Raw genomic sequence first — 26,164 nt, 5'->3', positions numbered from 1 at the left:
AACCAAGCTAAATACATGAAGTATAGGATGAAAATAAAAGGGAAATTAAGAAAGCCTAGAGAGGCTATGGCAAGAAAAACAAAAGTGAAATAAAAAGAAATCCAAATATGTTTTAGAGATAGGAGGGTAACCAAGGAAAGGATAGAGCCTGTTGGGGCCCAAAAGGTAATGTACATGTGGAGTCAAAGAATGTGGATAAAGTTCTTCGTGAATACTTTACAGCTGTCTGCACAGAAGAGGTGGATGATGCTAATGTGGTTATAGACAAGGTATATACAGTATTGAATGGGACAGACATAGTAAGGGAGGTAGTATTAAGGGCTTCAGCATTTTGAAAGTGGAAAATCACTCAACATTTCCATCAGATCTCTTTTGAACTTTGTTCTTCTGAAGAACCAGTTTCTTCGGTGTCTGCTTATAAATGGAAACGCATCCCAAGATTATTTTAGTAAAATTGCTTCATTAACTTCTGCACAATCTGTCACAGTTACCAAACTGGGTCATTTAGAATAGACTCTAGGATTCTAATTGCAGCCAAACTAGTCCTGTTAGGTTTAGCATTACCTCCAAGATAATATATTCTTGACCCACTTGTAAAATGTGGGACCTTTGGTGCATTCGTTTTATGGGATTATTGGCAGGCTTTACTTCTCAAAATGTGCATATCTGAACACCTAGAACTTTGCTCTTGAATTCTTTTTAGTTTTACCCTTTAAGGCAGGGCTGCTTTGTTGAAGTCATCTTTCACATTTGTCACATTTCTTCAATATCATTTTCAACCTTTGTGTTTTTAGGATATTGCATGTTTTGATATTGTGCCCCCTTCTGGTTTGGTCATAGATTTGGCCAGCATTGGCTATTTGGTATTTTAAAGGACACTAGCCATTCAGGTGTAGGGCAGAATCCAATATTGAAATCCAAATATGTTATCTCGCACAAGTTCTCCCCCCCCCCCCCCCGTTCCTTTTATTTTGAAATCAAGACTTTATGGACTTGTTCTACCCCTTTTTAGATTTTTTTTATTCCACTGAATCTTAAAACAGATTTGTTTTCCTGTGGTTTTCCGGTTTCTGTTCTTTTATGTTCATTTACTAAATAACAGATGGCTTCTGCCTACACTACCACCACCCCACTCTATCTTCTAGATTGTTCCAAGCAGCCAGATAGTTGAAAAATGATAGTGATCAGACTATTCCTAACTAGAAACTACAGAGCAACTCAAGAATATTTGAAGCTGGGTCAGACTCTGAAACTTTACTAACACTTGCATAATTAAGACGACCAACCAATCTTCTGACTTGAGATTTGAATTGTATTGAGCTTGGGCCACTTTCCCTCATGCAACATCTGAGGTTTAGTGCATCATCAGTTCTCCACTTGTTTAAATAGGGTGTGAAGCAGGAAGAACTGCTTCAGGCTGGGTTGAGCTTTGTTCTTGCCCCAAATTTATATATCACAATTAAATAAAATCACCTATCATTTTATTTACAATGCGGATTATTCAGTGGACAAGACTTCCTTCTCTGATCCCACCTCCCTGGTTGTTAACAGCCCCCTGATGATTACATTTAAATCCAAGTACAACTAAGGTAACTTTTAACAATCGTTTGCTGAAAAATAGGCCAATGCTTTATTCTATCGGTCTGTGATCTTCGCAAATAGACTTGGAACATGTGAGAAGGATTATATTTGCTTTTTTTGCCCCACATTGATTTTCGACTAGTGCAAATTCACTTTACATTATAGATGTCCAATCAGGTGGTTATTTTGCTGAGAAAGCTGCATGATTTAAAGATTTAACCCATGGAAATTTACAATGAATATATGGAATGGGTATTGACCCATTAATGGCAGTGGTCATGAGAAGGTGAACAGTAAGTTTAAAAAAAATGGGTTTGAGTAGATTTTAGACACGAAATGAAGAGAGAGTGGCTTTGGGAAGGGATTTCCAGAAAAAAATTGACAGGACTGGATGTCTTTGACCCTAGATAAAAAAGAAAGCTTGGTTGGTATGAGTGAAAAAGAGGAAGTACTTAAATCATGTAAAGTTAAAATGTAAAAATTGTGTTGCAGTTTATCTTCCACAGAAATTAAAAGTCCTTGCATTTACTTATCCCATTCCCATATCTTTTTCTTCATCCTGGTTTCTGATCTAATCTTGGATGTTGACAATTTCTGTTTCAACCAGTAACCTTGTGTCTGGTCCAGCTGAGTTTCTTGGCTTTGTTGACATTGGGATGTTGATGGTGAGGTACTTGGCAGTGGTAATGCTCTTGAATGTTAAGGATAGTTGATTAGAATTTGTTTTGTTGGAGATGCTCGTTTCCTGGCATTTTGATGGCTTAAATATTACTACTGAGCAGCCCATGTTTGAATATTGTCCAGGTCATTCTGCTTGCAGGTATGGACTGATTATGAATGGAATTGAATATTGTACAATCAGCAAACATCCCCACTTTTGACCTTCTGGAAGGAAAGGTCATTGATGAAGCAACTAAAAATGGTTGGACCGAGGATGCTGCTGCTGTGCTGTCCTGGAACTGGGATGATTGATTTCCAATTGCCACAGCCATTTCCTTTGTACAAAGTATGACTCCAACCATTGGAGATTGTTTTTCACTTGACACCAAGTGACTTCTGTCCCATTTAACACAATTGTAGTATTGTACAACATTGGAGTGTGTCCTTATGTGAAGATGGAACTTTGTTTCCAGGACAACTGTGGTGGTCACTTCTGTCAGTTCTATTGTGGACAGGTGCTTTTGCCCCACAGGTAGATTTTTGAGAGCAACTGTCAAATGCTGCCTCGACGTTACTCTCACCTGCAGTCACTCTCACCTCGCCTCTGGAATTCATCTCTTTGGTCCAAAGCTGTGATGAGGACCAGGGCCAAGCATTCCTGGAGAAATCCAAACTGGGTATTAGTGAGTAAATACCACAGGATAGTGCTATCGACAACTCCATCAATTGCTTGGCTGCTGATTGGAAAATAAATAAGTAAGCAGGATGTACTTGGGCAATTTTTCCACATTGTTAGGTGGATGCCAGTGTGCCTACTGTCCTGGGACAGGTTGGTTAGAGGTACAGTTCATTCTAGAGTGCAGGTTTTCTGTACTGCAGCTAGAATGTCGACAAGTTCCATTGCCTTTGCTGTATCCAATACTTCCAGCCATTCTTTTGAACTGAATTGGATGAAGACACTCAGAGTGATAGTGAAAATGTCAGGAGCAAGCAGAGATGGATCCATTTCGAACTCTGGGCTGAATGTGGTTTAAGATGCATTAGCCTTGTTTCTAGCATTCACGTGCTGGGCTCTGCCATTGTTGATGTTGGGAATGTTCTTGTAGCTGCATCACCCCACTGGCTATTTAATTATTCTCCAACATTTGCAACTAGATGTGGATCTCATCCATTGGTTGTGCGATTACTTGGCTCTGTATAGTGTATGTAGTTTTGCTCTTTAGTACATGTGCTGTGTTGCACCCCCACTAGGCTGCTCCTAGCATGCTCTTCTGCACTCAGTTCATCTCTTGGCTTGATGGTAATGGTAGAATGAGGGATGTGCTGGGCCATAAGCTTACAGATTGTGGTAGTGTATATTTCTGAAACTGCTGTTGGTCCACAGTAACTCGTGCATGCCCAACTTTGAGCTTCTGTATTTGTTCCGAGTCTGTCCCATTAAGTGCAATTATAGTGCTGCACAACACACTGCCGTGTGCCCTTAGTGTGAAGATGTAACTTTGTTTCCAGAAGGACTGTGATGATCACTTCTATCGGTGCCATTGTGGACAGATACATTTGTTCCACAGGTGGATTTGTGAGGGCATGGTCAAATAGGGTTTTCTCATGCTGGTTCATTCCTAACCTGCCACAGACCCAGTCTGGCAGCTGTGTCCTTCAGTACTTAGTCTCTTGTTCAACACACCTGTGAGTCAGCTCTCCCAATTCAGAAACCAGTTAGAAGGACTTAACAGGTTCACTTGATCTGGGATTTACTTTGCTGTGTCTGAATTAGGTACTGAAGTGGACCCTGGGTGATCCTACATTTTTTCTTTCTCTTTGAACATAGCAGTACAACTGGCTGCTGGGTCATTTCAGAAGATGTTTGAGTCAACCATGTGGGATGAGTCTGGAGTCAGATACAGGCCAGACCAGCTAGGGATGGTAGATTTCTTCCACTGAAAGAGATGGGTTCTTAATGACATTCTGGTGGTTTTACTGTTATTATTACTGAGAATAGTTGTTTTTCCAAATCCCGTGGGATTTTAAACTGGAGTCTCTGGATTGTTAGTCCAGGTCTTTGGATTAACTACTAAAAATAATTTTATTTTTATCTGAGCTGACCTATTAATTTATTATTTTTAATACTTATGTAATTTTGCCCCATAATTTGTGTTATGGCAAATAAATTTCCAGTTTTTCTAATCTATTTGTATCTCCTGCCACAGGCAGCATCTTGGTGAATCTGTGCTGCACCTTCTACAAAGTTGCTCTTCTTTCTTTCTGTGGTGTACAGAGCAACACTCCAAGTCGAAAATAGATGCAATGCTACATTTGTTTTGTCTTCCAGAATGCTTCAAATTAAAGTTTATTGTCATATGTACAAGTATGCATAGGTGCAATGAAAAACAACATTGCAGGCATATAGCATTGTGTAAGCAGCATTCACAAAAGAAATGATAAATGTAAATTATACACAATTTTTATAAGAAACATCACAATTAGAACAAAAAAACCAAGTCCATTTTAGTGCAAAGCAATCGAAGTGGTCATAGTGTTGCTATATTGTAGTGATTAGTGTTATTCCGGTTGGCTTAAGAACGGAATGATTGAAGGGAAGTAGTGCAGCCTACCACATCTACCACACAGAATCCTGAACTGGTGGTGTGGGACTTCAGGTTTCTGTACCTCCTGTCTGATGGTAACTGCAAGGAGATGGCATAGCCTGGATGGTGGGGATCTTTGATGATAGATGTTGCCTTCTTGAGGCCATGCCTGATGTAGGTACTATGGATGGTGGGGAGGGATGTGCCTGTGATGTATTGGGCTGAGTCCACTGCTCTGCAGCTTCTTGCATTCCTGCCTATTTGTTGGGCTGCATGACCCACCATTTTCTTTATCTAATTTGTGCTTTTTTTTTAAAAATCATTATGCATTTTCAGGATGTGAATGTCACTGGCAAAGCCATTATTTAATGCCCATCCACTGTAGTCTTTCAAAGTGGCAGTAAACCACTTGCTTGAAGAGCTGTGGTCTTTTTAGTGAAGGTTCTCCCATGATAGTATTTGGTAGGGTGTTTCAGGACTTTGAATCAGATGCGATGAAAGAATATTGATGCATTTCCAAGGCAACCTAGACAAGAACCTGCAATAAGTGGTGTTCCCATGTGCTTGATACCCTTTGGTGGTAAATGTTGTGTGTTTTTGGTGATGCTGTTGGTATTTTCTAAGAGGGTAACTGCTATGCATTTTTATGCCACAGTGAGCTGGTGGTGAAAGCCATAAATGTTTAGATTAGTAGATGGGCTTCATTGTTCTCAATGGCATTGACCTTGAATGTTGGTGCTGTACTCGTTCAGTGAAGTGGAAAGTATTCTGTCATGTCCCTGTATTGTGGATAGTGGGAAGGCATTGGGCTGTAGGAGTGAGTCATCGGCAGAGAATATTATACACCCCTGCATTATGAAGGGATTGCGATCCTAGAAAACAGTCTGTATTGCAATTTTCCGTAATGTGAACATTTGACAAATGTTGACAAAATATGTTGTTCCCTTCTCATTTTGTTTGTTTATTTTTTTACACAAATTCCATCAGTGAATTTTTACTTTGTATCTCAAATTTTTGGTAGTGATTTGTGAATTCCAGAATTCCATTTGCAAATTTCCATTAACTGAACTGCTGTAATGCAGGAATACCCTATATTTGCTTTCTGATATGTTCTTACTACCACAATATGTATATGGCTGCTCCATCTGGAATGGTGAACCACAGGTTGGTGATCATAAGAGGACTTGGTAATGCCACCTAATGTCCAGATTAGGTGTTTAGACTGTATGCATGGACTGTTTCATTTTCTGAGGAGTTGTGAATGGAACTGAGCATTGTGCAATCATCAATGAACATCCCCACTTTTGACGTTATGGAAGAAAGGTCACTGAAGCAATTGGAGATGGTTGGGACTAGAACACTGCTCTGAGTGAGGTCCTGGGATTAAGGTGATTGCCCTCTAACAGCCACATTTGTCTTCCTTCGGGTGAGTTATACCTCCAGCCATTGGAATGTTTTCCTCCATGTCTGGTGAACAATTTTACCAGTACTTGAAGCTATACTCTGTGAAATGTTGCCTTAGTGTTGAGGGCGCTCTCATTTCACCTCTGGAATTCAGCTCTTTGGTACATCTTTGGACGAAGGCTCTGTTCTGGAGCCATGTGGTCCAAGCAAAACCCAAACTGAGTGAGTTATTAGAGAGCGAGTACTACATGATAATACAGTTAACAGCATCTTCTGTTGTTTGGATAATAGTTACCTTGATCGGATTTGTCCTCCTTGTAATCTTTAGTAATCCCTTATGTGGCATGGCTATAAATAGAACACAGCAGCCCTGTCTATTGATGGAAAATTATAGGATATGTTTTTTTGGGTGGATGTTTTGCCAGAGCTGAAGGAGAGACCTTGCAATCAAAAGAAAAAAAAATCCAGCATTAAAAGATAACAAGGATGTTACTGGGTCTGGAGCGCATGAGTTACAAGGAGAGACTGGATAGGCTGGGGCTTTTTCCCTGGAGTGTAGGAGGCTGAGGGGTGACCTTGGAGAATTATAAAATCATGAGGGGCATAGATATGGTCACAGTCTTTTTCCCAGGGTAGGGGAGTTTGAAACCAGAGGGCACAGGTTTAAGGTGCAAGAGGAGAATTTAAAGAGGTTCTGAGAGGCAACCTTTTCACACAGAGGGTGGTAGGTATGTGGAATGAGCTGCCAGAGGAAGTGGTAGAGGTGGGTACAATTGTAACATTTAAAAGGCACTTGGACAGGTACATGGATGTGAAAGGTTTAGAGGGATATGGGCCAAACACAAGCAAATGGGACTAGTTCGGGTAGACAATACACAAAATGTTGGAGGAACTCGGGTCAAGCAGCATCTATGGAGGGCAATGAACAGTCGATGTCTCGGGCCAAGACCCTTCATCAGGTAGACAACTTGGTTGGCATGGACGAGTTGGGCCAAAGGGCCTGTTTCCCCGCTGTATAATGCTGACTCCATGATCTAGGTTACGGTGTAAATACAGGTCCTACCCTGGTTACAACAGAGTTCTGTTCCTGAGAACTGTTCATAAGCTGAATAGCTCACAAGTTGGAACTATGGCCCCGAACAGAGTTCCCATGTAGCAGAAGATGCCTGCAGCAGCCGGCAAATCCACCCTGCTGACCTCCCAAGTGCCCATTCGTACATACGATCTATACATAAGTCAGGCATTCATAAGTGGGGAAGGACCTGTACCAGTATATAATCACTATCAAATTTATTGACCTTTCTGTCTGTGCTTTATTGTTCTGCTTACAAATCTAGATGGAGAATTTGATATGCTGGTGTTTATAATGAAATGGTCTTATGTAAAGTGATTTGAAGATTTGACAAATCACGCTCCTTTCTGATATTGTTTTTAATTGTTTGTTTACTTAGATTATTGATAAACAGCAAAAGAAAATGGAGCAACTTGCCTCACAAATACAGGTAAGGAGACTTCAAAACCCCTTTCCTGTGTAAAATCCCAATTCTGAAATTAAATGACACCACTTTGAGATCTGTGATTGTATTGAATACCAGCCTAGAATATTGGGATGAATTTCCAAATGGGAAGTCTAGTTCCAATTTCAGGCACAAAACTACTCTGAATTCAATCAGATGGATAGTTATTCCATAACTTGTGTACTTGCACTCAGAAAAGCTTGGAGATTTGCATATATCTAGAGAGCATGTCTAATATACCCAAGTACCTACCATTCTAATGGCCCAGGATTGCCAGTAACTAACAACTTTGAGAATAGTTGCACATGACAATGGAGCTCATTAAAACATGTTCATTTCCATTTTCTGCACTGATCCATAGGTCCTGGAGGAACGGGTGGTACAGGAAGAAGGGACAAGTCAAGGTCTTCGAGAAGAACTGTCAGGGAAAGAGAATGGATCACAATTATTGAGAAAGGCCATGAAAGAGGTGAGAAATGAGGGAGCTAATATTGGCTTTCGGGTCGCATAAGATTAAATCCTGGTACTGAAATGAGTGGCTTCCAGTAACCACAGCCATCTTTCTTTGTGTGGGCATGGCTCAAGCCCGGACAATTTCATCACTTATATCCATTGATTTAAATTTTATCAGGCCTCAATGATTTGTACGTCATCAAACATTGTCATGATATCATTTATGATGATCATCAGAACTTGGTCCAAACAAGGACAAAAGAGCCAAGGTTTTGAGAAAGTTTAAGATTGTGGTTCTGACAAACACCAAATTGAACTTCACTAAACAAGTTGTGGGTAAGTAAGTGCCACATGATAACACTGTCGATGTGGCCTTGTGTCAATTTGCATGTGTATGGTACTGTAATAGTTAATTTTCTGGATTCATAGCCAGAATTCTGGAACATTGAACCTGAATCCCACTAGGGCCAATTTCAATGCAAGTAATTAAATCTGGAATTTAAACTAAAATGCATGTCTCAGTAATAGCAACCATGAATCCAAGGTTGTTGTAAAAACCATCTGATTTATTAATATCTTTCAGGAAATCTGTCATCCTTATTGATATGGCCTAAATATGACTCCAGACTCACTAATGTGATTGTCTTTTACAAGCAAAAACGAGCTGCTGAAGGAACTCATTACGTAAGGCAGTATCCGTGGAGGCAAAGCGATAGTTGACGTTTTGGGTCCCTGCATCAGCACTGAGAGTGTAAAGGGGAGATGGCTAGTATAAAGAGGTGAAGGGGAGAAGTGAGGCAGGACCTGGCAAGCAATAGGTGGATCCAGGTGAGGAGGGGTTGATTGGCAGATGGAGCCAGGTGGGGAGGGAAAGGACTAGTGGTGATGACAAAGGGCTGCAGATAATGGAATCTGATGAGAAAGGAAGGTGATGAGTAGAACCAGATAAGGGAGGGATGATGGACAGATGGGAACAGTAGGGGATAGGGGACCCAGAGGGTTGAGTGTGTGGGTGATAGACAGATGAAACCAGGTAGGGGAGGGGAAAGAAACTGGATGACAGGGCTGGGGGCAGGCAGAGGTTGGAAGGAAGGGTGTGTGAGGGAACCTGGGTGGATCAGAAGGAGAGAGAAACAAACAGAGTGGATGTGGGTTACCTGAAATTAGAGAATTCAATGTTCATGCTGTTGGGTTGTAGACTACCAAGGTGGAATATGAGGTGCTTTTCCTCTAGTTTGCATTTGGTCTCACCCTGGCAGTGGAGGAGGCTGAGGAGAGACAGGTTGGTGTGGGAATGGGGAGGGGAATTAAAATAGGTTGCGATCAGGAGCTCTATGTGGCCATTGAGGACAGAGCGCAGGTGTCGGCAAAGCAATCACCTAGTCTGGTTGTCTTTCAACGGGTCAGAAGTGACTAAGAATAATACAGGCATTACCAGTGATGTCCACATCCTGAGAATGAATTACATTTTTGGGGAAAAGCTCAGGCTGACATTGATACTGTGCCAAGGGAGCAGCCAGGCCAACATCAGGTGGCAAGGAGAGAATGGCCTAATCAGAGTCAGGGAAGAGTTGAAGAAGTGGCTAGACCAGAAAAGCAGAGTGAAGGGAGTGCATGGGCTACTTTGATTAGCCCACTTTTGATTAACTCACTTTTGATTAACTGTCACCTGTTAACTCTGACACATGCCAGATAATAAAGTTATTACCTTATTTTACCCTGTAGATAATGGGAACAAATAAAAAGCAGCACTGATCCAATCAAAGTATGAATAGCTTCTTCCTGTTCAAAGCCAACCTAGAGTTGATGGGACTGATACCTTTAAGGATTTGTATTCCAATGGCAGATCTTAATTATGCTTCTTACATTAATATTGCAAATTGTACTCTTTTTGTACAAAATAAATTGCTTACTGAAAGTAAAGACGCAAACCTGATTTGGGCAAGGCTGTTGATAGTGCAAGTCTCAGTAACCACCTGAGCCAGTGGTTCTACTGATACTCTGATAGTGAGTTTGAACTGGAATATTACTGTTTGAATCTCTTTTTATCTCTAAGTGTAATTCATTCTCAGGATGCGGACGTCACTGGTAATGCCTGTATTATTCTTAGTCACTTCTGACCTGTTAAGACACCCAGACTAGGTGATTGCTTTACCAAGACTTGGCAAGATGAGATTTTATTTTTTTTTTATTGAGGCCCATAGCTCATTGACTTCACAAACAAAAAATACAACAGTGACAGAAACGATCACAGCTTACAAGATAGATAATATAACAATTGCAATGCAGATAGAGTTTGAAAGATTGCAAAGTTGTTGGGGAAATAAGTGTAAGACTGGAGTGCTGAACTGGCTGCACCCTCAGAGTCATAGAGCAATACAGCACAGATACAGGCTCTTTAGCCCGACCAGTCCTTGCCGACCACAGTGCCCACCCAGCTAGTCCCAATTTCCTACGTTCAGCCCCGCCCCTCCATGTACCTGTCCAAGTGCTGCTTAAATGATACTATTGTACCTGCCTCAACCACTTCCTCTGGCAATTCATTTCCATACACCTCAATGAGACTGAGGTGTTCATGGAGCCACCACCTTTAATTGTATATCACCATTCCTTGAAAAGTTGTAGTAGAGCTACAGAACTTCAGTCTGTTTATTATGGGATTGCTTAGTTTTTTCTATTACATGCTACCTTGGTTGTTTAATGTGCATGTAATCCTGTGTTGTAATTTCACCAGCCAATGTTCCAAACTCCAACAGCATCATCCCCAGACATGACAGAACCAGAGGTGATTATCCTATTATATAGTTGGGAGGGAATGTCCTTACTATTCATACCTTGCTCCACAAAACTGGAAGAAGCACTGAGCCATAGAATGTTCTTGGGTTGCAGACTTCAAAATCTAGTTCCTGATGGACATAAGTGAATCAGATGGGTAATTGCAACAATCCAAGAGATCCATGGTTACCATAAATGAATGTAGCTTTTAATTCAAGATTTATTTAATTAACTAAATTGAAATTCTTTATCTGTTATGATGGGTTTTGAACTTCTGTTCCTTGGTCATTAGTCCAGTGCTCTGATTTCCTAATCCAGCGACTCGACCACTATAAACTTGATTCTTAAATGATAGAATGCTGCCTTATGGTTTCTAAAAAAAAAACTTGCATTAAAGTTGCTTATGCAATGTATGCAGCTGGACACTACTTGACTTCACATTTTTTTCTGATTCAGCAAATAATAAGGACGTAACTTGTCTAAATGCTGAATAAAGTCACAGATAGAAAGTTGAAAATGGTATTTGTGCTTCCTTAATCATTGGTGTAAATCCCCTCTAGAACTGTGCACTGTCATTTGATATTGTGTGAGGTCTGGTTGCCTTCTGCTCAATAGAGATGAGTGGCAATCAGCATTTTCCTGTGGTGGAGGAAATTCATTGGTGGGAGGAGACCCTTTTAATTCTGATCTTGGTACTTTCAGATGCTACTAGCAACAATTTTTACAGATCATGGTTGTATAAAAATAATGAAAGCAGGTACAGTTTCATGCCAGGTTTCAACACCAGTTGGGGAACCACTTATAAAACTGGATGTATAAAAGTATAACTTGGTGTATTGTTTTACTCTGTATTCTAGCTATCTGCACAGAATCAGGAACTTATTGAAAAGAACTTGACTCTTCAGGAGCAATTGGGACAATTGGACCAAAATAAGCAACTACCATTGGAGTGCATGCAGTTATCAGAGAAATTACACAGAGAGCTGGCCAGGAGTCTGCATGATCTACAAGCAATCTGCAACATCCTTACACAGAGGACCCAAGGCAAAGATCCTAACCTCTCTCTCCTGCTTGGCATACAATGTAAGCACCCCATGTATCCTTGCACTCTCTTTGATCAATGCGATCCTGTAACAGTTGGTTAATATTTGAAAGTGGTCAGGTAGAATATCATGGTCTTTGCCATTAGATTAGTAGACGAGACAGCAAAACTTCAAATGCTTGAAGTGGAAGTTTTTTTTATTATTGTAATAGTCTGAGAGTGGGGAGGATTAAACTGAAGTGGCACTGTCTTTAGGCACCAACATATGTTAATAGATAGAAGTATTAAGGTTGCAAAAAGGACTAGGAGTGGAGAAGGTAGTACCCTTGTATAGTGTTAAAATGGAGCAGACCAAGAGAGATTATAAGGGTAACATGCATTGTAAACCAGCCTCTGTGTGTTATACGTCCTGAAATAAATGGGTGTAATCTTGTTGCTATTGCAGATATGTGTCTTCAGGGTGATCAGGGCTGGGAATGAATTTCTCCAGGGTGTTTGACATTTAAGAAGGACAAAGGAAAAGGGGGCGGTGCAACACTTAGTAAGGGAGGAGATTAGTGCATTGGTGAAAAATGATCCTATCATAGAATTGTTATAGCACAAGAAGTTTCAGTCCAAATCGTTAGTTCCATCCCCAAACCCTTCTCTGGCTCCTAATGTTTCCTCTTAATATATTTATCCAATTCCCTCTTGAAGGCCGCAGTGGAACTTGCCTCTACCACATCTGCAGGTAATGATTTCCAGATTCCAACCCCACACTGTGTGAGAATTTTTCTTCGTGTCACTCTTAATTCTTTTCCCAGTTATTTTATGCCTGATCTATAGTCTCTGACCCCTCCATCACTGGATACAGCCTCCCATTATGCACTTTGTCCAGACCCATCCTCATTTTACATACTTCTATCAGATCTCCCTTCAGCCTTCTCTTTAAAGAAAACAGTTCCAGCCTCCCTTGTAACTGTAATCCCGGGAGCTATTCTCATGTCTCCTCTGGATCCTCTCCAATGCCAACACATCCTTTCTGTAATGAGGTGACCAGAATTAAACACAATACTCCAGATGAGGCCAGCCAGTGTTTAATAAAGGTTCAGCATGACTTCCTTGTTTTTATAATATAATTGATTAAGTGCTGGATTGTGTATGCCTTAGTAACTGCTTTCTCAATCTGGTTTGCCATTTTCAATGACTTTGCACTCATACTCTCAGGCTCTTTTGCTATTGCAACACTTTTGTAACAGTATCCTTTATTCTTTACTGTCTTTCCTCATCCTTCCTTCCAAAATGCATTACTTTGTGTTTATCCACATTAAGCACCATATGCCATTTGCTTCTTCCATTATTTATTTAGTCTGCTTTAACTCCTCACTGATAGCGGTACTGCCAAGTTTTGTGTCATCTGTAAATTTAGTTACTGTGGCTTGCACCTACCACTGTCTAGATCATTAATGTAGATCAAGAAAAACTATGATGCTTTGGATCATAACTATTCACTTCCCTCCAGTCCAAAAACAATGTCCATTCTTTTGCCTGTTATTTAGTCAATTTCATATCCATGCTATCAGTGTCCCTTTTATGTGGCACTTCATCAAAAACCTGGAAGTACATCAACTGCACTATACTCATCAACTTTTTCATTACCTCAGGAAAAAAAAAATCTACCAACTTGGCTACCTGCCCTTAACAAATCTACTTTGGCTCACCTTAACTCTTTTTCCTTCAGGTAACTATTAATCCAGCCCTGGATCTATGCTTTTAAAAACTTTCCCATCATAACAGTGGTACATGATAGTGGGGTGGGCAGACGGGAGCGCGGGCGGGAAATGAAAATCAGAGTGTGACAGGAAGGGTAGAAACTAAGTAAAAGTGTGCGATAGGAAGTAATACTGGAATTAGTAAAAAGTGTAAAGGGTCAAAGCATAAGTGTCTTTACTGAATAAGATGAGTTGATGACACACATATTAAAATATCTGTATGATCTAATAGCTGTTACAGAGATGTAGTTGCAGGATGATCAGGATTAGGAAAATATTTCAGGTTATTCCAAGCAAAAGGAGGGTGGGGTGGATTTGTTAATTAAGAGAGGTATCAGTGTGTTCTTTATAGATGCAATAGATAATGATGTAGAATCTGGGTGTAAATAGCAGGGAAAGAAGACATGGATGGGAATAGTCTATAGGTCCCCTTAGTATTGCTTATTATTAAGACAAAGTGTATCAAAGGCATGTAAGAAGGGAATTGCAATGTTATGGATGGTTTTAATTTGCATATTGATTGGACTAATCAAACTGGAAGGGTACCATGGAAGGGAAATTTGTGGAGTGCATCAGAGATTTTCTTAGAGCAGTATGCAGCAGAACCTACCTGGGAGCATGCTATTTTGGATTTGGTATGTGTAATGAGATAGAATTAATTAAAGGTGTTATGGTTAATGATCCACTAGGGAGCGGTAATCACAACATCAAAGTCAAAGTTGAGTTTATTGTCATGAGTACATGTATGCACAGGTGCAATAAAAAAACTTGCAGCAGCATCACAGGAACATTGTGTCAGATAAGCAGCATTCACAAGAAAAATGTAAAAATTGTGTATAATTTGTGTTTAATTTATAGGAAAGAACACAATTAGAACAAAAAATACCAAAGTCCATTTCGGTGCAAAGTGATCATAGTGTTGCTAAACTGTAGTTTTGCCAGTTGTTTCAAGAACATGGTAGATTTCTGCATTGAACGTGGTAGAATTCTGGATACAGTTTGAGGGTGAACATCTGGGGTCCATAATCAATGTCCTCAATCTACACGAGGGAAATTACATTGTATGAAGATAACTTTCTGGAGTGCACTGGGTAAGTAGGCTAAGGGATACGTCAGTGGATGAGTAACGGCAGATATTTAAACAGCTAGTTCATCAGAAATTTGTTCTAATTAGAAAGAGTGATCCTAGGAGAAAGACGAACCATCTATGGTTAAAGGAGATCAAGCACAGACTAGACCATACAAAGTGGCAAGGGCTAGTGGTAGACCAGCGGACTGGGAATTTTACAAGAATCAGCAACAAGAGTTTACAAAGTTGATGATGAGGGAGAAAATTGATTATGAAACAAAGCATATAGGTAGTATCAAAACAAACAGCAAGGGCTTCTATGGATGTATAAAAAGGAAGATGGTAGCCAGGGTAAGTATGAGATCCCTAGAGAGTGAGACTAGAGAAATTTTTAACAGAAATCAGTGTGTAAATTGAATGAATACTTTGCATCAGTCTTAAGGGTTGGAGGACACTACAAATATCTCAAAGATATCTCGTGGGTTAGTTTCAAACAGTATTGAAGGACTTGTAATCACTATCGTAAGGGATAAGGTACTGGAAAAACTAATGGGACTAAAAGTAGACCCAGGGTTTTAAAGGATGAGTTGCAGAGATGTGGAGCTATTGAAGTTTTTCAAAGCTTGCTGAGTTCCAGGAAGTTACCGATGGACTGGAAAATCACAGTGTAACTCCATTTGTTCAAGAAGGGAAGAAGACAAAAAGCAGGTAGATATGTCTGTTAGCTTAACATCTGTTGTTGGCAAGATGCTGGAGTCAGTAATCAAGGAAGAAATAGCTAGTCATTTAGATAAGATTAACATAATCCAACCAAGTCAATATAGTTTCATGAAAAGTAAATCATGTTTGATAAATTTGCAGGAGTTCTTTGAGGATATAAAAAGCAGAGTTGATGGAGTGTATTAGGATTTTAAGAAGGTATTGGAGAAGGTGCACAAGATAAGAACACATGGTATTGGGGGAAGTGTGTTAGCAGGAATTGAAGATTGGTTATCGCATGGAAGACAGAATCAGAATAAATGGGCCTTTTACAGGCCAGAAGGATGTAACTAGTGGAGTACCCCAAGGATCAAATTCTTGGCTTTCAATTATTTACGATTTGTATCAATGACCTGGAGGAAGGCACAGAGTGTAAGCTATTCAAGTTTGCTGATGACACAAAAACACATGTGAAGGCATTTTGTGATGAGAATATTTGGACCCTGCAACAAGATTTAAATAAGGCTGAGGGGGGAAGTAAAAAGGGAAATGTGATGAGCAAAGCAAGACTGCCCCTTTATTCTCATTAAAGGAATCCCGAAGTTCTATTAGCATGTAAATAGTAAGCATGTATTGAGCTAAAGGCTGGGCCCATTTAGGAATAAAGGCATAGAAACAAATAAATGGAATATTAAATGAGTACTTTGTATCAGTCTTCAAGGAAGAGGATGCTGCCAGACTTTTTGTAGGAGGGGTAAAAGAAATGGGGTGAAAATTGATGAGGTTGTACTACAGACACTGGCTGTATTTCGAGTAAGCAGGTTATCTAGGCTGAATAGGATGAATCTTGGGTTGCTGAGATGGTGATAATGGAGGTTGCAGAATGTCTTGTCATTCCAATCCTAGATATAGGAAAGGACTTCATTGGTCTGTTAAGTTACTCAACCAGTATCCAGAGAACTGGACTGTTGATTTGGAGACACAAGTTTGAATCCCAGCAGAGATGGGGAGTATAAATTCAACTAGTTAACTCTGGAATAAAGCACTAGCATCAATAGTAGTAACTAGATTGTTGTAAATCTCCATCTAGTTCATTGATGCTCTTTGGAGAAGGAAATCTGCATCCTTGCTTGGTCTGACCTTGTATGTGACTCCAGACCCACCAGTATGATTGATTCTTAAGTGCTCCTTAACTGAGAACGCAGTCGGTGATGAACAATTAATGCCTGTGACGTCCATATCCTGTGAGTGCATAAAAAAAGGTCAAGAGGATAGATAACAATCTTGTTCTAACAAAGGTATAACAATATGTCAGAAAACAGCAGTCAGTTTGATCTCAGTTGCTGAAAGCTTTTTAAATACAAAACAATAACTTAGAAAAGTTGGTTGATAAAGGAGAGACAGCATAGGTTTGTTAAAGCATTACCGATTGAGTGTGATGAAAAGAATGCGATAAATGTTGAGTATGTGGACTTTCAGAAGGCATTTGATATCATTGCACAAAACGCTGACCGGCAACATTGAGGTCCATGAAATTAAAGGATCAGGAGTAGAATGAAGAGGAAAATGATTTTAAAAAATTTTAGACTGAAGAATTGTACATGGTTGCTTTGAGATATGGTTTTCAATGAGGAAGAGCATAATAGACTGCAAGAAAACCATAATCAAACAGATGGTAGATGGAACTTAATGCAGAAAAGGCTAAAGTGATGCACTTAAAGGGTATGCAGGAACAGAAGGACCTGTATGTTTATGTGCATAAGTCCTTCATAGTCATAGCATGTTGTATGTTTAGTAAGATAATAACTTGGAGTTCATATATGAAGAGAATGAAGAAGGAGAGTTGTGTTGAGCCTGTATAAAACACTGGCTAGGCCACAATTGGAACATTGTATCTGATTCTGGTTAATATACTTTAGCAAGGATGTGAAGGTCCTAGAAAGAATGCAGAAAAGATATTTACTGGAGTGGGATTTAAGGAAAATATTTTTTTTGAGATGGTGACTGTGATTTGGAATTCTTTGTCTATAGAGGTGGTAGAAACCGAATCAATCAGGGCCTACAAAAGGAAATTGAATTGGAACTTTAGAATTTTGTAGGATTTTGGGAAAAGAACATGGGAATGGAATTGAAGAAATTACAATATAGGAATGGGCATAGATGATGGGTCAAGTAGTGGTTTTCACTGTTGTAACAATCCTATGATTCTGTTTAATAAAAAAAAAACTGATTCACAAGTATCCCTACATGGTCTAGCTGTTTTATGAATTCAGTCCATAAAATTATGATTGGTTCTTAATTGCCCTCTGAGATTCTGTGCTATTGAAGGATCTATTGATGGACAGTAAATGCTTGCATTGGAAAGGAGTGTAAAAGTAGCAGGAGTAGGCCATTGGCTCCCTTTTGTCTGCTCAGCTAAGTATGATTATCACTGATCTTTTACCTCAATGCCACTTTCCTGCACTAACCCCACATCTCCTGATTCCTTGAGTATCCAAATATCTGTGGAACCGTTATCAACCAGGATCTTGTACTGCCTCCACATCCTAAGAATGTATGATTACAAAAAGGCATTGTTTCAGATGAGAGCAGCTGATTCTGAAATGCTCCCTTGGTGACTGTGACCCAGGTTAGACCTATTAAGTTGTTTCTGTCTCTGATGCACAGGAAGTGTTTTCATTCTCAAAACAGATTTAAAAGAAGCCCTGCATATTCAGTGGGGGGATTGTACTTTTTCATATTGAGCTATGAGATCGGGTTGATTTTACCCAGCAATAATACCAGAGTGCCTCACCTCCCAACCCATGGTCAAAGAATTTCCATTTGGGTGCAGTACTGATGGGATTTCTGTCATGTTGCCAAGTTCCTTAGCACCAGCAAATTAGTCCCTTCAGAATAAGAAGCAGATTTAAATTTTATCACAAAATGGTTGCAGTATGACATTGGTGAGTGTGTGGTAATAGATTGGTTCATTGTTTCAATTAATTTGAAGAACTTCCACTTCACACATGTGATTGGCCTTGACTGCACAGAAAAGCTGTATCCCATTATTGAATGTAATAAGCACCTTGCATATCTGGAGGCTGTTTACTTTGTAGTTGAGGTGATTTATCTGTCTCCAACCCCTAGAGTAGAGCTAGCAGTGAGGTAATGAACCCCTTGGTGACTGTGACCCAGGTTAAACCTGTGGGACCTCCTCCCTGCTCAGGCAGGCTAGAGGATTTCTCCTTAGAATAGAACTGAAAATACCAGAGAGTAAATAAATGAAACATCAGTTATATGCCAAACAGGTTTGTTCACATCAGAAAGGAAAAACTTTAACAATCCAAGATTTTCTTGGACTTGAGGCCTTTTTTTGTCCATTCATATGTTTATACCAAGCTGCAGTTTACCGTCCTCCAAATCCCACCCTTTTCAATACATGGTTTTGTGTTGAGCTACTTTTAACTAGCAACTGGGAATTGGAGTTCTAGTTTTTGATCTTACTCTCACCCTAAGGTCCCTTTTTCATACTTGGCTTTGGGTACCTCTGTTGGAAAGCTCCTGCTGCCTCTGCTGAGAACCATAATTGAGCAGACAGCAGAAAGAACCTGACTAGTAGAGTCCGAACTTTCCTAGCAAGATTATCTATCGAATTGTTTTTCAAAAAAAAAGCCGTGGAGTCCAAAACTGAACCCCAGTCAGTTTGGACTCTGCTAGTAATTCCAATTTTCAAATGGGAAGCAAGGTGCAGATGAATTAATTGGCCACTTAGCCTAATGATGGTGTAATACAAAAGGGTATTCTAGGGAATTAACGCTAATGAGTGTAGGTAGCACAAGGAGCAGTCAACATACATGATTTAGCCACTCCTTGAAACTTGCTGGAGATTGGTGGAAGTAATTAACCCTGTAGGGATATGTATTCCAGTAGATGTAGTTCCTGCTTCACAGTTCCCTGCAACTCAGATTTAGAAGGTTGGTGTTCATGCTCAGGTTGGAAAAACTGCAGAGACCAAATTGTGCTGGAATTCCTGAGCATTATGCTGAAGAGATACCCTTTGTGTAGCCAGACCTGATGAAATTACCCTATTCATTTGAATGGGGATTCCTGACATGGAGATTAGATGTCAATGCTTTTAATTATTTTGTAGGTTTTTAATGTCATGGTGTCATAGTTGTACAGCTTAGAAACAGGCCCTTCAGCCCACCATGTCTATACCAACCATCATGGTACTAATCCCACTTTCCTGCATTAATTCCATATCTCTCTCTGCTTTGCTCATTCAAGAACCTGTCCAGATACCTTTTAAATGTTGTTACTGCTCCTAGCTCTACAACCACCTCTGTCAGCTCATTTCAGATACCAACTACTAAGTGTGCAAAATATTTACCCCTCATGCTCTTTAATCCTCTTCCCTCTCACCTTAAACCTATGCCCTCTAGCTTCAGACACCCTTACCATGAGAAACAGACTGGTCATCTCCATTATCTGTGCCTCATAATTTTATACATCTCTATTATGTCACCTCTCGGCCTCCTTTTTGCTCCAGGGAAAACAAACCCAGCCTATCCAGTCTCCTCTTGCAACTCAAGCCCTCCAATCCAGGCAACATCCTTCTGAACCTTTTCTGCACTCTCTCTTGCTTTAACCACATTTTCTTCTGTAGTGTGGCGATCAGAACTGCTTGTATTCCTCCAAGCGCAGCATAACGAACGTTTTGCACAACTGTAACATGGCATCTCAACTTTTGTACTCAATGCCCTGCCTTCCTGTGTTGCCACTTTTGGGGAATGATGTATTTGTACCCTGAGGTGCCTCTGTTCAACATTTCCCAGAGCCCTGCCATTCACTGTGCGGTGGTCTCACTTCCCAAAGTGCATCACTCATGCTTGTCAGAGTTAAATTCCATCTGCCATTCCCTTGCCCACTTTCTCAGTTAACGATAACCTCTTCACTGTCCACTATACCACCAGTTTTAGTGTCATTTGCAAACTTACTAGGCATGCCACCTGCATTCCCACCCAAATCATCAATATATATGACAAACAACAGAGGGCCCAGCACTGATCCCTGTGGCACACCACTGGTCACAAGCCTGCAATCTGGAAAAACAGCCCTCCACTACCGCCCTCTGTCTCCTACCACCAAGCCATTTTGTATCCAACTGCTCACCCTAGATCCCATATATTCTAAGCTTCTGTACCAGTCTTGTCAAAGGCCCTGCTAAGGTCCACGTAGACAATGTTTACAGCCCTGCACTTGTCATTCCTCTTAGTCATCCTTCATAAAATCTCAATCAAATTTGTGAGACACAATTTCCCACACACAAAGCCATGCTGACTATCTGTAATCAGTCCTTGTAGAGAGAAATGGACAGTTGATGTTTTGTGTTGAGACCCTTCATCTAGAGTCCAGATGAAGGGTCTTGGCCCAAACCATTGACTGTCCTTTTCCCTCTACAGATACTGCCTGAGCCACTGAGTTTCTCCAGTAGCTTGTTTGTTGCTCCAGACTCGCAGTCTCTTGTTTCCTAATCAGTCCTTGCCTTTTCAAATGTAAATAAATCTTGTCTCTCAGAATCCCTTCCAATAACTTTCCCAGTTTGTTTATTTTAATCTTGAATTAAAGCAGTCTTAATAGTTTTTAAATGATTCTGAATATCAGCAACATCTACAAATTGTTGCAAAGTTCTGATAGCTTTGAGAGAAGGTGAGGCTCTGCTCCTACCTTTTCTCCTGCCAAGGGCTGTCACTGTGTTCCAGCTGCAGAGCCTCAGTGGTCAGCCACCTGAGCTGGTTACCTGCTGGGGAGATGGATCAGCTTGATCTGCCCTCTATCCCTTGCCCAAAGTACATGAAGGAGCATGACTGGTGAGACTGGGAAGCAGGACAAATCCAGCTTTAATTGGTCCATTTATATTCTTTTGGCTATACAAAGCATTTGAAGAGCAACCCAAAGCAATGCTCACTGTCATCTTCAAAGATAAATTAATTGGTTCAAAAAGATAATTAGAATGATCAAAGGGTTTGCACTTGAATTATTGGGAAAATTGAGCAACCTGTTTAATGTGACAAATATCTAGAAATGACCAGTATGATGTCCACAACTGTTTAAAATTACTGTTGGCAGTATTTTTCTTCCTTAAGGCTAGTGACTGAGATACAAGTTGCCACGGAAGGGTTTTGATTCAATGTTAACTTGCAAAGGACCCAGATTTTGTACTGTGGAGGAAAAGGCAATGGTTGTTGGCAGTGTGAGAGAGTGCGTGGAGTTATTAGATTGATAACGATACTGAATTGTATATTGAAGGCTAGGGACTTCAGAGATGGATGTACTGCGGTGGGTTAGGCACTACCTCGGTATGGCAAGTCCTTTGTGAAGCAAGTTGAGGCACTGACAATACATTCTGTATATTATGACTTTACTGAACAAAACTGGCAATGAATAGTGTTATCACTCAGAAATTGCTGGGGAAGGGGAAGGACGCTACCTTATTCTGATTGCAATATTTACAATCTACAATATGGCTGAATATGACACTGAGGATCTGAAATGAAGAGAGGTCCACTCAGCCCTCCCACTGCTCACATTAAATGCAGTAAAAGGAATTGGAAGGGGATTGGAGAGTAAGTTACCCAATGATCAGACGTGGATCCATGGAGCTGGATTGACTACGGAGGAAACCTGTTACAGAATATTTTTATATAAATTGGGCAAATTATATTTTTGTAGTCTAGACTTTATATTTTTGTGCTTAATTTTTTTTCTCAGCAATGCATTACTCCAGTGCGGAAGAAGGAGATTGGCAAAACACTGAGCTACTGACCAAGAAACTGGCTGAAGTGAGGCAACTGGGCAGAGATATTGACGAGTTGCGAACAATGATATCCGATCGATATGCTCAGGATATGGGTGACAACTGTATCACACAGTGAATGTATGCATTGGGGTGGTGGGGAGATGGGTGGAGGGGGGCACTCTTCTGGAGCTTTGTGTTGGACAATCTGACAAAAATGCCTTCATTGAAATTAATTCCAGAAAATGGTTCACAAACTTGCCACGTTGGCGCTTCCCTGTAAATTATAACACAGATTATCTCATCACAGCTGTGTGACTTGCACCTCCTTTAATGTGCTAGACAACAGCATTCTTCCTCGTGTTACTGTTGTGCTTGCAGTAAATATTCATTGCTACAGAAACAAAAATATATGTTCATCTGCTTTGTGAACAGTTCCTCTTCCTAAGGAAGGTAGCAACATTTCCAGTAACCTGCAAAGCAGCTGAAACTTCGAAAGTTGTACTACAGATGCTGGAAACTCAAAAATGTTGAAAATTATCAGGTCAGGTGGCATCTGTTTCAGATCAATAATCTTTGTCAGGACTATATTGTTGGCTCTTTCCTTTTTCCACAGATGCTGCCCAACACATTTCCAGCAATTTTTAAGTTTTGTATAGCAAATAAGTATTTCTAATGTTAGTCCCCACATCAATTGAATTTCTGTCTGCTAAATTTCTTAAACTGAAGTTTGCAGTCAGAATATAATCCCAAGAATGGGGAATGATAAGCCATTTTCAGTGGGCAGTGAAATTGATTTTGGAAGAGATTTTGTTGGCTAAATTTAGAGATAGATGTGGTATTATTCATACTGGTGAAATTTAGGGTGTGAGGACTTCTAAATTTAAGGAATGGGGTACTTTTATCAGCAAAAGTTAAGCACAATCCAGAAGGAAGAATGGGAATTAATAGACAAGTTGGGATAGCATTTTCAGTTTCCACCCTGATCTTATTGTGGGGTACTGTGATACCTCTCTGTAAACTTGATGCCCATTACTGATGATACTTGATTACTTTGCAGAACAGCTGGACAGGAATGAGTGTGTGCAATTCTCCCAGTCCCCACCACCTGAGTTGAGTCGATCTCTATTAACAATTTTAAATCTTGTATATTTTGGTGAATTTTGCACTCAAAGTGAATTATCTTCCAGACTGAGGAATGGGCACTGTATGTATTGTCACACTGGGAATTGATGCACGTGCAAATTTCTGCTCCTGTGCATCTGTACCAATCTGGCTTTCCTTTCCCCAGTGCACCTATCAGATGACCCAAATGCAGATAGGGAGCATTAAGAATTGAATTGTGACTACCACAACCAAAACTAGAACCTAGATTCTGCAGGAAGATATTGAATCAATGAATTAAGTGGATTGAAAGCTTTGATTGCTTTTGGGAATCTCAAAAGTGGAGTTTATTGAAGTGGCCCCTAGGTGTGATAGTGTTGCAGTTCCAGATTGTGCATCTGTTCCAGTTAACTGTAGGGAAAGAGTAGTTGTGGGAAATGATGCTGTATTTAACCTTGAATAAAATGAAGCTGGTGCCTGATCAAACAGTGATCATTCCAGCATTGTTGAACAGTTACTTGTACAAGATCCTTATCATTTAATAGGCAATGCTAATTGATTCATCATTTTCATTCAGGTGGATGAAGGTGTATAAAGTCAACTGGAGGTGCTGTAACAACTAGTAACAATTTGACAGATTTTCAGTCCGAGTCTCTCGGGGTGTTTTCTGTCAAATACGAACAGATAGGCTTGTTTTCAGTCCATTTCCTGCATTCATAAGGTAGAAGAACCTCATCTGTAAATAAAATAGTATAAAATTTTTGGTTGTATTTAAGTGCCACAACGTCTCACTTTGTCCAGTGGTCTGTGAACGAAAACTTTCCTTTGTGTAATATTTGATGCAATGTTAGATTTTTTCTGAACTTCTACCAGACTAAGAAATTTTCTTTTTTTCGTACTGAAAAACATAAAGATGTCAGAATATAGGGAATAATTTATGTCTGATATAACTGGAAAGTGTGCCCTGCAAATTGAGCCATAACTCAGGATATCTCATCTTGCATTTTATCTGAATGGGGTTAATTGTGATAGAAAATTCACACCATCTCCTTTGCTTTGCAAGGACATCCATTTATACTGATTTTATTAACTTTTTCTATGTTTTTAATGCCAGAATTATTTATAAATTTCATACATGTAATTATGTTTGTATTTGCAAATAAAGTTTTATATTTTACTGGCTGCACCTGTGGTAACTTGGAATCTGTTATTAGCTTGCATTACTTCAGGTTTCAAAATTCCTTGAGGGAACAAGATTATCTACTCAGCCTGAGTTTCCCATTTGCTGCTTTCTGTTGCCTGTGGTGATGTCTTCTGAGAGAAGATGAGGGACAAGCTCTTCCAAGGCTTAATCTTGTTGACAAATTTTACACTTTCCTATTGAGTGGCCCCCTTCCCAGCAAAATTTTCAACTCATTTGTGTTCAGAATGCTGCCTGGTTTTACTCCTCCCAATCTTTAGCATCCAAATTTACAACTCATGGATATCTCTTGCGTATTGCCAATTTGGCTTGTGTTCTAATCTGTGGTTTGGTGTTACATTGTTCTGATGGTGCTTTTGTGAAGCACCTTGATGCACATTTACTGTGTTAAAGTTGCTGTATAAATTCAAGTCATTGTCATAGGAACTGAGATGTACTTGAATAAAATTCAGATCTTGTCGTCATAAATGGAGAAGAAATTAAATTCTAACCAGTTATAGATTAATTTCAGAAAGAGGAAATTAATTTTCACATTGCCTCCAGAGTTAATAAAACAAGGGCACAGTCGAACACCAAGCCTAATTTAGTATGGGCTATATCTGAGAATGTTAATTTGAGAAGCTCAAGTTTTATGTGTGTCTTGGCTGTTCTGTTCTGGGTTTGGGTGGCTGACCTGCACACATGAAGTCAATTGCAAACCTGTTTCCATTGCAGCAATCTAGAACATAGAACACTACAGCCCAGTACAGGCCCTTCAGCCCACAATGTTGTGCTGACATTTTATCCTGCTCTAAGATCTATCTAACCCTTCCCTCCCACATAGCCCCCTATTTTTCTATCATTCATGTGTCTAAGAGTCTCTAATGTATCTGCCCCCACAACCTCTGCCAGCAGTGCATTCCACACACTCACCACTCTCTGTGTAAAAAAAAACTTACCCCTGACATCCCCCTTATACCTTCCTTCAATCACCTTTAAATTATGTCCCCTCATGTTAGCCATTGTCACACTGGGAAAAAGTCTCTGACTGTCCACTCGATCTATACCTCTTATCATCTTGTACGCCTCTTATCATCTTGTACACCTCTATCAAGTCCCCTCTCATCCTTCTCTCCAAAGAGAAAAGCCCTAGCTTGCTCAACCTATCCTCATAAGACATGATCTCTAATCCAGGCAATATCCTGGTAAATCTCTGCACCCTCTCTGAAGCTTCCACATCCTTTTCATAATGAGGTGACCAGAACTGAACACAATATGTGGGTGAACAATCAGTTTTGCATTCTGTTAATCTGTTACAGACTGAATGCTCAGATAACTAAGAATACATATACAAGGTGGTGTAATACAGATCAAGTGGTCTTCAATTCATTCTTTGTTGTGCAACTCCCTACATTTCACAAAGTAAAATACCACTGATATTTGAAAACTAAAATAAAAGCAGAATATGAACCTAAAAAGCTGGAAATACTCAATGGCCAACAATATTTATGGGAAAAGAAACAAGTTTACATTTCGGGTATTAAAATCAGAAAGCTGTACATGCTG

The 26,164-nt window shown here is 40.0% G+C and overlaps 1 protein-coding gene across 3 annotated transcripts in view; it reads left to right on the top strand.

Annotated features, from left to right (window-relative positions):
• Positions 1-24,603, top strand: part of cep85 (centrosomal protein 85) — a 78,654-nt gene extending 54,051 nt beyond the window's left edge. Inside the window, exons 11-14 of one of the 3 annotated variants that reach the window (XM_052036227.1) lie at positions 7,682-7,732; positions 8,109-8,216; positions 11,833-12,058; positions 22,290-24,603. In XM_052036227.1, coding sequence (XP_051892187.1) covers positions 7,682-7,732; positions 8,109-8,216; positions 11,833-12,058; positions 22,290-22,453 — 549 coding nt within the window. In that variant the 3' untranslated portion in view covers positions 22,454-24,603. Of the gene's footprint in view, positions 1-7,681; positions 7,733-8,108; positions 8,217-11,832; positions 12,072-16,741; positions 16,768-22,289 lie in introns of those variants that run through there. The other 2 variants (XM_052036228.1, XM_052036229.1) reach the window with 2 other exon arrangements.
• Positions 24,604-26,164: the final 1,561 nt, after the last annotated feature.

The sequence above is a fragment of the Pristis pectinata genome, chromosome 22 (genome assembly GCF_009764475.1).
Source record: "Pristis pectinata isolate sPriPec2 chromosome 22, sPriPec2.1.pri, whole genome shotgun sequence".
In the NCBI taxonomy this organism is placed as follows: Eukaryota; Metazoa; Chordata; class Chondrichthyes; order Rhinopristiformes; family Pristidae; genus Pristis; species Pristis pectinata.
This window is presented reverse-complemented; position numbering and strand designations above follow the sequence as displayed.